The 17,334-nt window shown below is 42.7% G+C and overlaps 1 protein-coding gene across 5 annotated transcripts in view; it reads left to right on the forward strand.

Moving 5' to 3' along the window:
- Window positions 1-17,334, forward strand: part of LOC126202545 (tight junction protein ZO-1) — a 731,102-nt gene that overhangs the window by 464,339 nt on the left and 249,429 nt on the right. For all 5 annotated transcript variants that reach the window (XM_049936877.1, XM_049936873.1, XM_049936876.1 and 2 more), the window contains exon 10: window positions 12,424-12,596. In XM_049936877.1, the coding sequence (XP_049792834.1) occupies window positions 12,424-12,596 (173 nt within the window). The remainder of the gene's footprint in view (window positions 1-12,423; window positions 12,597-17,334) is intronic.

The following is a 17,334-nucleotide window of genomic DNA, read 5'->3' on the forward strand; positions in this document are numbered from 1 at the left end:
AGTTGCGCGGGACATGTCCACTGTTTTCTGCCACAGGTTGAAATCGAGAAACGGCATGTTCCACATCAGATCTGTGTGTCTCGGGAGTCGTGTTCGGAATGCATTGTGCAGTAAATGCCTTCAGTTCAGCTATGTTCGTAACTGGGGCACAGAATGCAACATCATTTGAGTAACCCCACAGCCAGAGTTCATACAGATTAAGATCAGGTGATCTGGATGGCCAGGCAGTAGGGAACTGACAGTTGATAATTTTAAAATTTTCCGAACTGTCTCTCCAGCAGCCACTTCACTGGCTATGCGATGTGCAGAGGAGTGCCATCTTGCATAAAAGTGATCCTACCCACTCATCCATCCTGTTGAATGGCTGGAATGAGGTCGGTGCACAAGACTCTCACAGCATTTAATAGTGACGATATAGGTAACAACAAGCAGGACTCGTCTCTTCGAAAAAATATGGTGTTACAATAAAGGGTTCCAGCAACCCCCACCACACAGTCACCTTTTCAGAATGAAGTGGTATCAGTCAGTACGAAATTCTGTGTATTGACATGTCCTTAGAGATGGAAATGTGCTTTGTTTGCGCACAGAATGTTCCGTAGCCATTCATTATCTACTTCCATCTGAGCAAGAAATTGCAGAGTGATGATTTGTCATGCTGGCAGGTCAGTTGTAAGATTTTATGCACCGTGTTCACTGGCGTGTCCAGTGTTCGGGCAATTCCTCATTCACTGCATATTTGCGTACCACCACACGACCCCTCCAGCAATGCTGTGGCTCCATCTTCGACAGACATCGGTCAGAGCAGACAATGTTCTCTACGTGAGAGATCATCACCCGAGGTCCAAATTGAGACCATTCGATATCTGCGCACAGAGCAGAAGCCAGCTGCGCAGTATCATCTGTGGCACTATTCTGTGGGCCGAGCTCATCTCAGGTGTGGTGCCAGCATGGAGTAAGTGGCCCATAAAATGACAGTTGGTGATGCTTTAACATGTGTACTGTTCCCAAGGCATAACAGCATCCATGGATTACTACACCTCTTCACAGAATTTCCCACACAGTGGGCTGTCCAGTCTTTTTAACTAACTTACTCATTAAGAAATCTTCCGGCATATTTCATCAGCTGTGTTAAACCTCAAGTGTGACATGCTACTTTCTACAGAATAGCGTGCGACACTACAAAGTAAACGTGGATTGAAGAGAAATTTGGGGACATCAACATTAGAATAACTCCAGCGAAGTCTAATTCATTTTATTGCTAAATAAGTGACTTATTTGTTACCTCATATTGTGGATGTGAAAACCTGGAAGAGTATCTCAAACACGTGAGTGGCATTCACGGAATTAGAGGTTTGTGGCATCTCACCCTTCCTTGACATCCTCGTTTCCTTGAACCTTTTGGATGTTCCAGCTATAGTACATACAGAAAAACTGTCCATACCTGGACATCATAGCCCATTTGCCATTTGGAACAGGAGCACAGCCGTCTGGAGATCCTCACATCTCAGACTTGGAAAAATTGTGAAGCACTTGTGAACAGCCATGTGTGAAAAGGAACTCCTGGATTATAGGGCTATTGCATTGTAATCTGTACCTTTGAATAGTTTTTTCAGAACTTAGATTGTGTGCTTGTCCTAGTTTTTTAGATCCGTTTTTTATATGAAATGAACACATTCCAATACAAATAGCAATCTATACTCCTCTTAAAATTACTTTTTGATTGACTGACTGCAGTGGCACGGGGCAGTGTTGCTGACATGCAGGCTCCGAGTTTAACTAGGGAACAAACTACACAGCAAGCACAAGTTCAAGAGAGAACTATGGCTGGCTGCCAGTTGGTGCCTACCACTTGACTAACAAAAACATCAGTCACAAACTAATCTGAGTATACTTCCAGTGGCTGTTATACCGTGTCTGATTTTGACCTCCTACCAGAGCTCCCTTTCTTTGCAGGTACCTGTTCAGTAGTAGACTGACTGTTCCACGTACACTTTTATTTTGTTAGTACTTCTTTTGCTTACAGTTTCATGAAGACATTTCAGTAATTCTCTTGAGTGTAACTTCTCACGTGACTACTTACTTTCAAAGTCTTGAGATACTGATATTGTTATTTGGTGACCTGCTTTCTCACCTGCGTCCTTGATAGGTTCTGAGTATAGATTGAAGTAAGCTGTATTGTTGATTGTATCAAATGCAATATGTCATCTCTGTGTATAAAATAAAACGTCCTAACAGACTGACTGACTCATTCATCGTCACCCAAACAAAACTACTAAGGATAGAAACTTTAAATTTGGTGAAGGTGTGTCTCTTATACTGTAGGCATCATTTAAGAAGGGATTTTTCGATATTCCATCAGTAAGGGAAGAAACGGGATGAAGGTTTTATATTTTTGAAAAATGTTGGTGTTAAGACAAATTTAACACTAGACCTACAAAAATTGGTATTTGGTTTCTGTCAGAAGTAAAGAAATAAACGTCTCAGCATTTTCTGTATCCAGAAAGGCCTGTACAGGACCTGCAACATGCGGTCGTGCATTATCCTGCTCAAATGTAGGGTTTCGCAGGGATCGAATGAAGGGTAGAGCCACGGGTCGCAACACATCTGAAACGTAACGTCCACTGTTCAAAGTGCCATCAATGCAAACAAGAGGTGACCAAGACGTGTAACGAATGGCACCCCATACCATCACGCCGGGTGATACGCCAATATGGTGATGATGAATACACGCTTCCAATGTGCGTTCACTGCGATGTCGCCAAACACGGATGCGACCATCACGATGTTGTAAACAGAACCTGGATTCATCTGCAAAAATAACGTTTTGCCATTCGTGCACCCAGGTTCGCCCTTGAGTACACCATCGCAGGTGCTCCTGTCTGTGATGCAGCGTCAAGGGTAACCGCAGCCATGGTCTCCGAGCTGATAGTCCATACTGCTGCAAACATCGTCGAACAGTTCGTGCAGATGGTTGTTGTCTTGCAAACGTCCCCATCTGTTGACTCAGGGATCGAGGCATGGCTGCACGAGCTGTTACAGCCACGTGATAAAATGCCTGTCATCTCGACTGCTACTGATACGAAGCTGTTGGAATCCAGCACGGCGTTCCGTATTACCCTCCTGAACCCACCAATTCCATATTCTGCTAACAGTTATTGGATCTCGACCAATGCGAGCAGCAATGTCGCGATACGATAAACCACAATCGCGATAGGCTACAATCCGACCTTTATCAAAGTCAGAAACGTGATGGTACGCATTTCTTCTCCTTACACGAGGCATCACAACAATGTTTCACCAGGCAGCGCCGGTCAACTGCTGTTTGTGTATGAGAAATCGGTTGGAAACTTTCCCCATGTCAGCACGTTGTAGGTGTCGCCACCGGCGCCAACCTTGAGTGAATGCTCTGAAAAGCTAATCATTTGGATATCACAGCATCTTCTTCCTGTCGGTCAAATTTCACGTCTGTAGCACGTCATCTTCATAGTGTAGCAATTTTAATGGCCAGTAGTGTGTATTTTTCTACACTCAGAGCAAGCTGCCATATATCACACCAGATAGAAATTCTGTCAGATTATTCTGTATCATCTTATAGTCGCATAGTGATGACACTTCTGTACGCTAGGGCAGGGCTGGTCACGGTATGCCAAACTTCATACGCACAGCGTGTGGCAGGTCGAGACCTGGCCTTCACGTGGCTTTGCTCGGGCCTTCTTGGAAGCACACATAATGTTGAGACATTTCATTTAGCATTGTGGTGTGGCACGGCCACCAGTATTAGAGGCCGGAGTCATCAAGCTGACAACGTCGTAGCCTGTGACATCTGTAGGCCGGCTAGCGTGACCAGCTAGGCCGAGACTGAAGTTTAGATTTCATCAAATGCAGATGACGTGTCAGATATAAATACGCAATCACTTTTCTTTTTTTTGTAGATTTGGTCCCTATAAATAACACAGTAACCTAGAAAGCTAATTTCGCGCAGTATTACGCCGACTTTATGTCGGAATTACGCATTTTATTCTCATTTCCTTGCAACGATGAACTTTTCAATAACTCACATGTGCTTCATAGCAGTATATTATGACGTTTCTTACCCGAGATTTGGAGATACAAGTTCAGCAAACAATTTTGTGAGGTACCTACTAATATTATTTGCAGACTTGCAATTAATTCAGTCTATTATTTGAAATGTATTATCATGTTCCTTCCTATATAAATGACAAACACCTTCTTGGAGGCTGCACCTTACTTAAATATGATGGTAACCCAGGGAATATTTTTGGCACAGCTTCTGGTAAAAGCAATGGCCTTTGACAAGGAAACTTGTGACAGTTCCCATCAGAGTCCTTGTAAATCTCCACTCTTGATACATCACATTCTTCAAAATGTTTAATGCAAACAACACTTCTATATGACGGAGTCCAGTTCTTTCTGGGGATATTTCATGTCCATCGTTTTCTGTTTTCCTCTTCAGTAGGGAATCTGAACACTGAGATGTAACCCTCTTCCTCGCTAGATTTGTAGTTGCTGTTTCAACCAGAAACACAACATTTTTCTGGCATCTGCAAATAGAATGATGCATTAATTGCTAACATCTTAAATCAAAATACTATTATGTATAAATAGCAAATGAGAATTTGAGTGGACTGGTTTTTCTACTGCTTGGACATCACGAAACACAAGTCTACAAATAGATTCAAATGTGTAGAAATATTCATAATATTAACACAAAATCACTTAGGAGAAGATTCTGATACTAAACTTATGAATTCAAAATTTTATTTTCAAATTGTATCTAGAATATAGTAGAACTTTTGTTGCAATTGTGTAGACGAAAGTCGTCCACGTAGCACACTTGCACATATACACGTAAAAACACTACAAACTTCACAGAATTGTATACTTACATTGTGTTATATCTTCGACTGTAGTCACGACTACTTGCTATAATTTTTGCAGAGTCCAGTATAGCATAATTACACTGTAATGTCGGATAAAACAGACACCGCGAAAGTACGTCAGCAACTGCTTCGGTTCGCTACCTTATAGCCACAGTCATGTGGTAGGCCTTAACGTAATGTTGCCACATTTTAGTCCTCCGGCCTCTAATACAGGCGGCCGTGGGTGTGGCATTTCTCAGTCAGCACAACTCTCTGAGTTTGGCAGAACTGTGCTGTGGCTTCAGTATAACTTTTGCTATTTGTTCGTGGTGTGAAGAATATGGCTCTGGCTGTTTGCACAAAAACAGGCAGTCTGGTGATCTGTCATCGCAATCCTTTAAAATGGGTGGGAATGACAGAAGAGAGGGATGAGAATTCTCAATTTGCCTAAGCAACAAGTACTGCACATATGCTATGAAATGCCTTTACAGTATCATGCAGAAAGAATTTAAATATGCAGTTGACAATTAAAGAGTAAAAACTTATAATGATTGACAGACAGGATTTATTGTTCTGTACATCAGAAAGCACTTTGTGCTAAAGTTGCAAGTATGGAACACATGAAGAAATTGGTGGTGTGAATGGTAAAATTTCTGAAGCTGCATGCATTATTCCATTGTTTTCAGTGGAACTAAATGAAGACTATGGAGACTTCATAAGTTACTGCAAAGTGTGTTGATTTAGCCACCAAGCATGCATGGAACAATTTTTCAATTTAAAACTTGCCGCTGTTGAATTTATGAAGGAAAAAGAAATGCATGAACAAAAATTAGAATATCTCTGGAGTACAGACTTCGCGTTTTAGGTGGACTTGACTGCATGCTGCCCACAGTAAGACATTGCAAGTTAATTTCTTTCTGATTTGATGGGGATGCATTTAAAAAGAAAATAGTTTTGTGGAAGGGACACATTCTGCAAAGACAGTCCAGTTCCCTAAGCTCACTGGCGTTAAAGAAAACATGAGGTTTGAATAATTCATTGCAACCTGGAAAGAACTGCAAAAACAGTTTTATAAAGATTTTGAGGATGCTGTCAATCTTACATCCAAGCTGTTTTCGAGACACTGTGCCATTTCAGTTGAAAGTATCCCCCATGTAGTGTGTGTGTGTGTGTGTGTGTGTGTGTGTGTGTGTGTGTGTGTGTTCTCTACATATATACCTTGCAGATCAATCAAGGCAGAGCAACATATCTTGTTAACCAAATAGTGTGTGTACACTGTACGTTGTTTTACATAGGTATGACCACAACTAAACTAGCTAAGTGCATGATTCGACTTGGAATTGTCCATCTTTCAGATACCCAATATCTGTGCTCTGCAGCACAATGTGCGTGACCTGAGTGCCTGCGACACCACACTGCAGGGTCTGTTTGGATCCTCCCACCTGATACTAGTATCCCTGAACTCTGGTGATGGGATTTGATCACTAGAAAATGCTCACATCCTGGCAACCTCCTGGACTTAACCTCTATTAATATACAGTCCCCCCTTCCATGCAGAAGTCTGTTCCATACATCCCAGCCACTTGTGGTTATTGCAACTGTAGTGATGAGCAGTCTCTTTCCAAATATGCTGAGGGTCTCATTTAGGCATTCACAGACCAAAATTACCCACCTGCTCTTGTCCGGAAACTGGTCTCCTGTGTTTAGCATCTTCAGTTACCTAGCGTCTTCCACATACCTGCTGTCTGGGGACAAAGAAGTAACCTGTCACGACTCGATACCACCCAGGAGTGCAGCATCTAAAACACATTCTCCACCAGGGTTTTGACTACCTCATCCTACCCTGAAATGACACACATCCACCTCACCTCCCCTCGAGTGGTATTCTGTCACTCACCCAACCTATGCAATATTCTTGTTTTGTCCTTACCCCACTCGTGCTCCCGACATCTTGCCTCATTGCAGTAGAGCTAGATGCAAGACCTGTCACATATGTCCTCATACTATCACCTACTCCAGTCCTGTCACTGGCATCTCCTACCCCCTCAAAGGCAGGACCACATGTGAAGGCATCCATATGATCTACAAACTAAGTTGCAATCACTGTGCTGCATTCTGCACAGGCACAAAATATCAGTGTGATCAAACAGCTGAACCACCCAGTAACCGAATGGGCTGCCTGACATGATGTGCTTCACTTAAATGATAATTTCACAGCCTGTGCCATCTGAATTGCACAAGCGGGAACATTCCTACAACGTATCCTTCATTCCGGATACCGTGCCTCGTCCTTGACAAGTCCCTGTCCTGCACCTGCGTATCACCTTCCCTGCTCCCATTATGATACAAACACACAGCTCCTATCCTGCCAATGCACCAATGAGTTATATCCTCTTCATTGCTTTGCCCCCCCCCCCCCCCCCTCATTCCCCTCACACCCAACGTATCATCCCAATGTTGCATCTAGTAGCCCTAACCTCTTCCTGCACACTCCAGTGCTAGAATCTTCCCCTACCCCTATCCTGATATCTCTCACCCTCCACCTCTTCCTCACCCCCAGTTCCCCTGCCCAGATAGTGTTCATGTTAGACACACACACAGTCAGCCCTCAGATCCAGAGAGAGAGAGAGAGAGTGAGAGTGAGAGTGTTGATCTTGTGTGAATGTGTGTGTGTTATCAACTTCTGAAGAATGAGAGTAGCAAATGTATATTTCGCCATTATTGTTTTTTTTTACTGTTCTATTTATTTCATATTTCTTTTCTTTATTCTTTTTCATCTAGTTTTCTCTTCTCCCCCATCTCTTTGCCTTTCGACCATCTTCCTTTGAGCTTGTTGTTGTGCTGTTCATTTCAGTTCTCTTTTCTCTTGCTCTGGTACAGTTCTTGCCTCATCCTTGCTGCAGGTGGGTCTCTCTCATTCTGAGCTCTGCCTCTCATTTCTAACCTTTCTCAACCTATCACTGTTTCCTCCTCAAGGAAGGAGGCAATAGTTCAAAAAGGTGGGAATAGTTGTTCATTCTTAAATGTTTCTGTCAGCAGTGTTCTGGAAATAAGCAATGCCCAGGGCTTGTAACACTTTGTAGTGCTGTGGTTTCCTCAAGTCAGTTTTCTTTGTGACAGAATAAATTATACTGTACAGTCATTAGATTAAAACCAGGTTGTATCTGCTGCAGTGTCTGTGATTCTTTGCAAAACATTTGATGCTGTTTCCCGTGCAATGCATGAAGCAGCATGTGATTTGCTAGTGTGTAGAAACAAATAAAAGTGCAAGTGCATGGACACAATTGTGAATGAAACAAAATTGGAGGAAACAGAATCCTTTAGATTTGTATTTATTATTGTGGAGAATGAGCTGAAATGGCAACAGTGTGTTAACACTAAGCTCACACATATTCAGTGTGAAAAAACTACCGCAGTACATTGACAAGCAGTTTCTGTGTAAGTATACCATAATCAGACTATGGAAAATCCAGGCTGGAATGCAACAATATTATGAGAAGGAAAATTGCTACTCACCATACAGTGGAGATGCTGGGTCGCAGATAGGCACAACAAAAAGACTCTCACAATTATAGTTTTCGGCCATTAATGCCTTTGTCAACAACAGACAGACAGACACAGACACACACACACACACACACACACACACACACACACACATGCTAACACAACTCACACACATGGCTGCAGTCTCAGACAACTGAAACCACACTGTGAGCAGCAGCACCAGTGCATGATGGAAGTGGTGATTGGGTGGGGTAAGGAGGAGGCTGCAGCAGGGAGGGGGAGGGATAGTGTGATGTGGTTGGCAGGCAGTGAAGTGCTGCAGGTTAGATGGTGGGCAGGAGAGAGGAGAGGAGAGAGGTGGGGGGAGGGGTTTAGAGGAACAAGAGAGAAATAAAAAGACTGGGTCTGGTGGTGGAATGACAGCTGTGTAGTGCTGGAATGGGAACAGGGAAGGAGCTGCATGGATGAGGACAGTGACTAATGAAGGTTGAAGCAAGGAGGGTTATGTATTGCAGGGAAAGTTCCCACCTGCACACTTCAGAAAAGCTGGTGTTGGTGGGAAGGATTCATATGGCAAAGGCCGTGAAGCAGTCTTTGAAATGAAGGAGATCATGTTTGGCAGCATGTTCAGCAACAGGGTGGTCCACTTGTTTCTGGCCACAGTTTGTTGGTGGCCATTCATGCGGACAGACAGCTTGTTGGCTGTCATGCCTACATAGAATGCAGTACAGAGGTTGCAGCTTAGCTTGTAGATCACATGACAGGTTTCACAGGTAGCCCTGCCTGTGATGGGATAGGTTATGTTAGTGACCTGACTGCAGTCGGTGGTGGTGATGGGAGGATGTATGGGACAGTTATTACTTCTAGGTCTGTTACAGGGGTATGAGCCATAAGGTAACGGACTGGGAGCAGGGGTTATGTAAGGATGGACAAGTATATTGTGTAGGTTTGGTGGACAGGGAATACCACTGTGGGAGGGGTGGAAAGGATAGTGGGCAGGACATTTTTCATTTCAGGGTACAACAAAAGGTAATGGAAATCGTGGCGGAGAATGTAATTCAGTTGCTCCAGTCTTGGGTGGTACTGAGTTACGAGGGGAATGCTCCTCTGTGCCTGGACGGTATGACTTTGGGACGTGGTGGGAGATTGGAAAGATAAGGCACAGGTGATTTGTTTTTGTACATATTCACATCAATATGGTTTGAGTTGCCTGAGACTGCATTCGTGTGTGTGAGTTGTATTAAAGGCCTTAATGGCCAAAAGCTATAACTGTGACAGTCTTTTTGTTGTGCCTTGCTGCGACTCAGCATCTTCGCTGTATGGTGAGTAGCAACTTTCCTTCTCATAATATTGTAAGTATACCACAATATCTTTAAACCACTCTTGAAAACAAACTAGCAGTGTGATTATCAATGATAGTGTTCATTTTGGGAAAAGACCACCTGCATTTTGCAGAAATATCTTCAAAATGCTTTGCATCTTAACCTTCACATTTGTGTACATTAAAATACAGTAATATCACTCACAAGAGACAAGTTATAGTGGAAAAAATTCAAGCATCCACATTCATAACACTTGGAATAAGGACCAGTCATAAAGCTCAAATGCTGTTACTAATGATAGTTTTAGCAAGTAAAATCAACATTGCAGCTCTTACTGAATTTGTGGCACTGAATATATTGTGTTCTTGACATGTCCTCTGCTCCACATACTTGTGCTTAACACAATGTAGTACTACGTGATCAAATAAAAATCAAATTGAATAACAAGTTCTACTTTAATGTTCAGGTTGGTACTGAGTGTTCAAATATAAAAGTCTTCAGTAATTTAATTATTAACAAAGAGTTACAGTGGCACCAACAAGAAACAGATGAACTCACCTGAATATGACCGGCAGCTGGCCAGTTGAAATATGTTGCATTGTAATCAGTGATGACCGACAGCAAGCCCAAAACCTTTTTTGAATATCCAGTTCACCAGGGTAATTTTAAAATTCACATCAATATGTCTGCTGAATTTAAAAACTTTTATGGGAAAATGTGATACATAGGCATCTGCTGAATTTAAAATCTTATGCTAGAAAATGTGATAGATGTGCATAGATATGATGTAAAAGTAAGATAGACCCCTACCTGCTTGTTGAAGAATACTATTCATTGTCTTCTGTGTAATCTGCCAAAGTGTATTGATGTATTTTAACTTCACAAGTAGGTTACAGTATCTGCTTGTCACTGCATTTTGGAGAAGTTGAAAGAGCTTCTCAAGTGAAGACCTTCTTCTGACCAGGCTGTGGAATATCCCCCCCACCCCCTACCCTTCTTCCTTCCTTCTTTTCTTTCATTCATTCTTTCTTTATTTATTTTTGTTTGTAGGTACTGAAGAAAACACTATTGTTGTGGGTTGGCAGGAGAGCCAACACCAGGTTACAAGAGGAAGCCGAAAGGCACGCGTTTTAGCTCACGCAAGCTGGCGTGAGGTCTGGAGCAGGACAAGGAAATTAGAATTTAGAAAAATGGACGTAGCTGGTGGAATACTTAACTTTAATCCATTAATGGTGAACGTCGTTCTGACGGTACATTAATCACAAGATCAATAGCAACTGATAATGGCGCCTTGCTAGGTCGTAGCAAATGACGTAGCTGAAGGCTATGCTAACTATCGTCTCGGCAAATGAGGACGTATTTTGTCAGTGAACCATTGATAGCAAAGTCGGCTGCACAACTGGGGCGAGTGCTAGGAAGTCTCTCTAGACCTGCCGTGTGACGGCGCTCAGTCTGCAATCACTGATAGTGGCGACACGTGGGTCCGACGTATACTAACGGACCGCGGCCGATTTAAAGGCTACCACCTAGCAAATGTGGTGTCTGGCAGTGACACCACAACTATCATTTATACACTGATAGAATTTAGATTTCTCAATGAAATTTTATTTCTATGGAATCATGGTGATACTAAACTTACTTCTACACTCTTGATACACAATCAGTATATCAACAAAATGCATAGCATTAGTTGGCATCAGGATTGCTGATATCGTAGGGATGAAAGTCGAAAATGAACTCACTGTCTCAATTAATTTTAAATTTGGACATCTCTTATTCCATTTTATGCTTGTTCATTTCGTGCTGCGCATAACTCTAAAACTAATGTACACCTCCAGACTTATTTTAGCACTCCACAGTTGTGCCTTTGAAAGTAAGTGAGAAATTGTGCATAATTATTGCACATTGTTAATTTCTACACATCTTATCTCTCTTGTGAGATAAAAAAAGATAGTTGCCCTCATTTTGAATGTTGGTTCAACATTGCAGTGCTTTTATAGGAACAGTCCGGTCTGAAGCAGAATCCCTTTGCCTTCCTCCCATCTTTAGGCTGACTGACCCTTCCAGATAGAATGGCACCTTCAGTTCAATGTGGATCTGTACTGCTGTGGAGCTTGGCATTATCCACATTAATAAATAATTGCAGAGGTGAAAGATGTGTAAGGAACAGGGGGAAAAAAATTCTTACGTGATGGGGGGTTGTATGCCAGGCCTTTGGATTTTAAGTCTAGCGTATACCCACTGAGTCATATAGTCAGACTGCTTGCATCTAACTAAGCACAACATATTGCACGATTAGAAACACAACAAAGTTCTCATAAAAATGCTGCTCTTTGTGGCTCTTGATGTGTATCTGAATACTCACTGTGTGGGTCCAGTACCACTTCTTTATCAGATGAGTGCCTCCTCAGTTTTATCATAACATCCTGTAACAATCACAGACATACCTGTTGAGGGCACACTAGCCACTAATTCTGCATCTGTCAGCCAACTCTGCTTTATTCAAATGGGCATCTGCTGTGGTAAGCCTCTGAGCTGCTTGTCGCTCCTACAGTAATACTGTAGATGAATGGGGCGAGTGCACTAGTCTGAAACTCTGGCTTACTGACAAGTTAATAGATCTGCTAACCACTGCTAATTTATTCTGTTACATATCTGTTAAACATTTCATGAGATTGTCTGGAACCTGTCTTTTCATCAACTTCTTGTTTTAGGTCGTAACAATCAGGAAGTACAAAAAGGTATAATACCTAATAAGGCACGGGCTGAAGAGCTTGCTACAGCACAGTTTAACGCTACAAAGAAAGAACTGACCGCATCAGAGAGCAGAGGTAGTTTCTTCCGAAGGCGTCGAGGCAGTCATCGTAGGTCTAAGTCTCTTGGAAGAGTAAGTATTCTCTACTGATATAAAATGATATTGAAGCATTGTAGAATTTTACCCAGTAGAAATTTGTGCATAATTATCATAGGTACTTGTCCTTACAACTGGTTAATGACAATCTGTCACTGATGCAGAATATTCCAGCGGAGTGTTCCTTTAATTCACTTAAGCCTATGCTTAGCACCTCACACAGTATCTGCCAGTTCTGTGAGTTACTAAATCTTATCATTGTTTTATCGAAAAAAAAGCATTTGTGCAGATTCTAAATTGCCATTAAATGGAAACTACAGTAGACTTGTGATATACAGTGTGAAATTAATAGAATGGTTGGAAGAAACAGACTCACCGGAGAGGTGATTAGAGGTTTAGATATTTTTTAACAATACAGATGTGTACAAAAATAAAACATTTCCAGCATATTAAAAAATGCAGATTATACATACACAAAAAAAGGGATATTTATTCAAAAACAGTGCTTAAGTGCTCAGTAAATGGTATTAGGAGTGAAGAAGGTGAAATCTTGAATGGAATTAGGCAGCCACTGAAGGACAGGTGAAAGTTTCAAGCACATGTGACAAAAATGGGATAGAGTATAACAAATTTGACAATTGTTTTGGAATATCAAAATGGGATGCCTACATAGGCATATAAATAAGGTTGGAAACACTGCAAAACTTTCAGATGATGTGCTATTTCACACACACACACACACACACACACACACACACACACACACACACACACACACTGCAGCTCAACTGGGGTGATGGGTTGTGTTGTATGAAGTTTGTGACGAGTGATAAGAGGCAGGGAGGGGATGGAAGGGTGGCTGTGGTGGGAGGGAGAGGTCATAGTAGTGTGTCACTGGGAGTTGGTGCACAGTGATGTGGAAGCATGGACTGCATGATGGAGCAGGGGAAGAGGGAGGTTGCAGAAAGGTGCATGTCAACTGAGCATGGGACACAGGAGGAGGGGTGCGGGTAGATGAGGATGAGGGGGAGGAGCACGGGTTAGCATAGATTGGGCTGGTGGAGTGCAGGATTCTAGGATTTGTACTAAGGATGATTCCCATCTGTATAGCTTGGAAAAGCTTGTATTGGGTGAGGAGGAAGTTTTTGAAGCGGCCACTCGTGTTGACCAAGTGTTTGAAAGAGTTTTTGGCCATCAGTGGTCAGTTGGGCTCTTGGGCCCAGTTTGTCAGTGACAATTCTTTTGTGCACACAGGTGGTTGGGCATTGAGCCCGTGTGAAAATCTGTGTGAGATTTAACGGCAGAGCTGTTACACAGTGTGACCACTTTTGAGGGTGGTCTTGCTCCTGATGGGATAGGTTACGAATGTGACAGGACTGGAATAGGGTGTACTGAGTGGGTTAATAGGACAGGTCTCACACCCAGACCTTCCACAGGCGTATGGCCCGTGTGGCAAGCAGGTGCAGATTAAGACTGGGATGTTTCAGAAATTCAGTTGATAGCAGAGTGGCAAGGACTGTTCCAGCTCTGGAAAATAATGTGGCTAGCTTGTTTCAGTCTAGGATGATACTGGGTAATTGGGGAAGGGGGGAAGAGACAGAGGAAGTGGTATTTTCCAGCCATTTCATGGGGATCTGTGTATGCTTCAAGAAGGCCTTTACCATGTAGGTTAAGGGAGTGTTCATCACAGCAGATGTATCATCTGTGTGTACCCAGCCTGCTAGGGGAAGCAGTGGCAGCTATTGAAATGGAGGTATTCTCTGTGGTTAGGGGTCTCAGTATGGGTAGAAATATTTACAGAAGCATTAGAAATGTGGTTTTTGGTTTCCAGAAATATTGTACACTGCACTGAGTATGAGCAGATGAAGCAGATAAGGGAGAGGGTGTTGTGGCTGTGGTAGGATGAGGATAGGGTGTCTTGGCTCGTGTCCAATCCGTGGAGGTATCATCGATAAATCTGAACAGGATGAGGGTTTTCGGATCTTGGGTGACTAGGAAGGGTTCTTCTAGATGGACCATAAACAGGTCAGCTTAGGAATGTGTCATGCAGATACCCATACCTGTGGCCCAGGTTTGTTTGTATATTGTCCAATAAAAGAAATGGCAGTTAATGGGTGAGGATGTAGTTCATCAGGTACCTTAGGAATAAGGTGACAGGTGTGTAGTAAGATCAGAAAACTTTTTAAAGACAGTCAGATTCAGTTAGTCCTAAAACGTGAGGGAAAAACATATAATGGGAATCTCTTAACAGTCTTTTCAATGCTTTTCAGCAAAATTTTAAAGCAGAAAATTTCAGAGGACTTGTGAATGATTTGGTACAGTTGTATGAGCAGGTGCAGTGTGACATACTGCTAAAAATACGATTTGAGCTATCACACTGGATTTCTTCACACCAATTATGGTAACCACTTTCAGAAGCATATTTCACCAATGGAATAAAGCTATAAAGAGAAACAGCATGCTGTCATATTGAGTGATTGCTGCTGGATGTTTTTACGTCCTAGCAGCCCAGTACCAGAGACAGGCAGAAAGCAGTTGCTCTTGGAGTATTAGCGTTTGTTTTCATATTTTCTTGAAGTATACAATACCAGAGAAAGAAAGTTGCTACCCACCATATAGCAGAGGTGCTGAGTCGCGATAGGCACAACAAAAAGATTCACATAATTAAAGTTTTTGGCCACTAAGGTCTTTGTCAGCAGTAGACACACATACACACACGCACACACATACACACACTCATGCAAACGCAACTTTCACACACGTCTGCAGTCTCAGAGAGCTGGAGGCTGGGGCGGGGAGGGGGAGGGATAGTATGGTGGGAGTGGTGGACAATGGAGTGTTGCAGTTTAGATGGAGGGTAGGAGAGAAAGTGCAGAGGGGGGACGGGGTCTCAGCCTCCTCCTTACCCCCACCCAGTCGCCACTCGCATCATGCACTGGTGCTGCTGCTCGCAGTGTGGTTTCAGTTCTCTGAGACTGCAGACGTGTGTGCAAGTTGCGTTTGCGTGTGTGTGTGTGTGTGTGTGTGTGTGTGTGTGTGTGTGTGTGTGTGTGTCTACTGCATCTCTGTTACATGGTGAGTAGCAACTTTCCTTTTCTGGTATTGTTACATTCCATCCTAGATTTTCCATTGTTTGATTTCTTGAAAGATACATAGAATAAATGTCACTATCTCAGAAATGAGAGGTAATCAGCACATTTAATATTTATTGTTGTGTTCTATGGAAAATAAAAGAAATTATATTCTTCTGGCACCGCGCGCCGCAGAATTTGATTCCGTGCCAGACGTCATGGACGTCAGAGACCCATAGAGGTAAGCTGTGGCGGCACGTGCCTCCTGGCCCGCTTTTACTGTGAGGGTGCCACAGTGGAACACGTGGTCCCAGCGGCCAATAGTGGTGCCCCCGATAGAGTACTTAAGCGCCTGCCTCGCACTCAGTCAGCAGTCTGACATCACATGCGTCTCATGACATATTGCCTCATATAGCGTATTGACTTTCGTGTTTCTGTTCCAGTGGATGTGGTTGTCTTGTTTGGTTCATTACTCTGTTGTCTGTTCTTGTTGTGTCGTAATGTCCTCCGATGGTCGTGTCCGTCCTCTCCCATTGTGTTGTCGTTTGCGGGCCGCTCCGCGGGTCCCGCCACGTTTCCATCACTACTACACCGCGAACGTTCCAGTCGCCGTTTCAACAACTCTCTTCAGTATAACTTTCCAAAAGCTGTTGTGCAATATAATTGAAGATAAGACAAGTGCTTAAAATTTTTCGTGGCTGGAGTTTACAGTCTTGTGAAACTTTTTGATGTCAGGTTTGATTACTAAAATTATTTATTGATAAAATGCATTATTGCACCTTTGGCCATTTATTCATTTTCAAGGCAAACAATGCGAAATTTTTGCGCTTCCACTTGCGATAAAATTTTAAAATATCAGACATGTACATATGTCGTCATTATATATTAGTCTGAATATATAAGTTACCATTGTTTTGGATGTCACTTAAATACCAGCTTCACCGGGGACACTTGGACCCCTCTAAAGCTGCCCCAGTTGACTGTTGGTGATGTGGCCATGAAGTGAAATGCAAAAGAACAATGACAGCTGTACCAAGGACAGGCAGACCTCGTGTACCGACAAGCAATGTGGAAGGTGGTTGTAAAAAATTGCACGAAATCAGTAGAAGAAATCAGTCATGAAATTCTAAGTGCTACCAAAAGCCCAGTTAGCACAATAACAGTGAGTAGAAAGTTAAAAAGAATGGGATACAATAATTAAGTAGGTCCTCGTAAGCCGTACATTTCTGTTGTCTATACTAAGTGATGTTTGAGGTGAGTGTAAAGCATGATGTGGCTTAATGAATCATGTTCTACACTTTGATAATCCAATGGAAGGGTTTGGGTTTGGCTTTGGGTTTGGCGAGTGCCTGGAGATCATATGTAGTGCAACAGTGAAGTATGGAGGTACTACGGTATAGGGTTGTTTATCACTGGTGGGATGTGATCTCCTTATTGTGCTTCAGAAAACACTTAATGCGAAAGGATATGGACATGTTTTACACCCGCTATGTACTGTGTACAGTAGAGGAAAAGTTCACAGACAGTGGTTGTATCAGCATGACAGTGCATCCATTATAAAGCATCAACTGTGAGGCAATGATTTGTGGACAACAGCATTCCTGAAATGGACTGCCCAAAGTCCTGACCTGAACCAAGGGAACACCTTTGGGATGAATTAGGCCATCAGCTCAGATGCGGACCACAGCACCGACACGACTACC

Source organism: Schistocerca nitens, chromosome 1 (genome assembly GCF_023898315.1).
Source record: "Schistocerca nitens isolate TAMUIC-IGC-003100 chromosome 1, iqSchNite1.1, whole genome shotgun sequence".
Classification (NCBI taxonomy): domain Eukaryota; kingdom Metazoa; phylum Arthropoda; class Insecta; order Orthoptera; family Acrididae; genus Schistocerca; species Schistocerca nitens.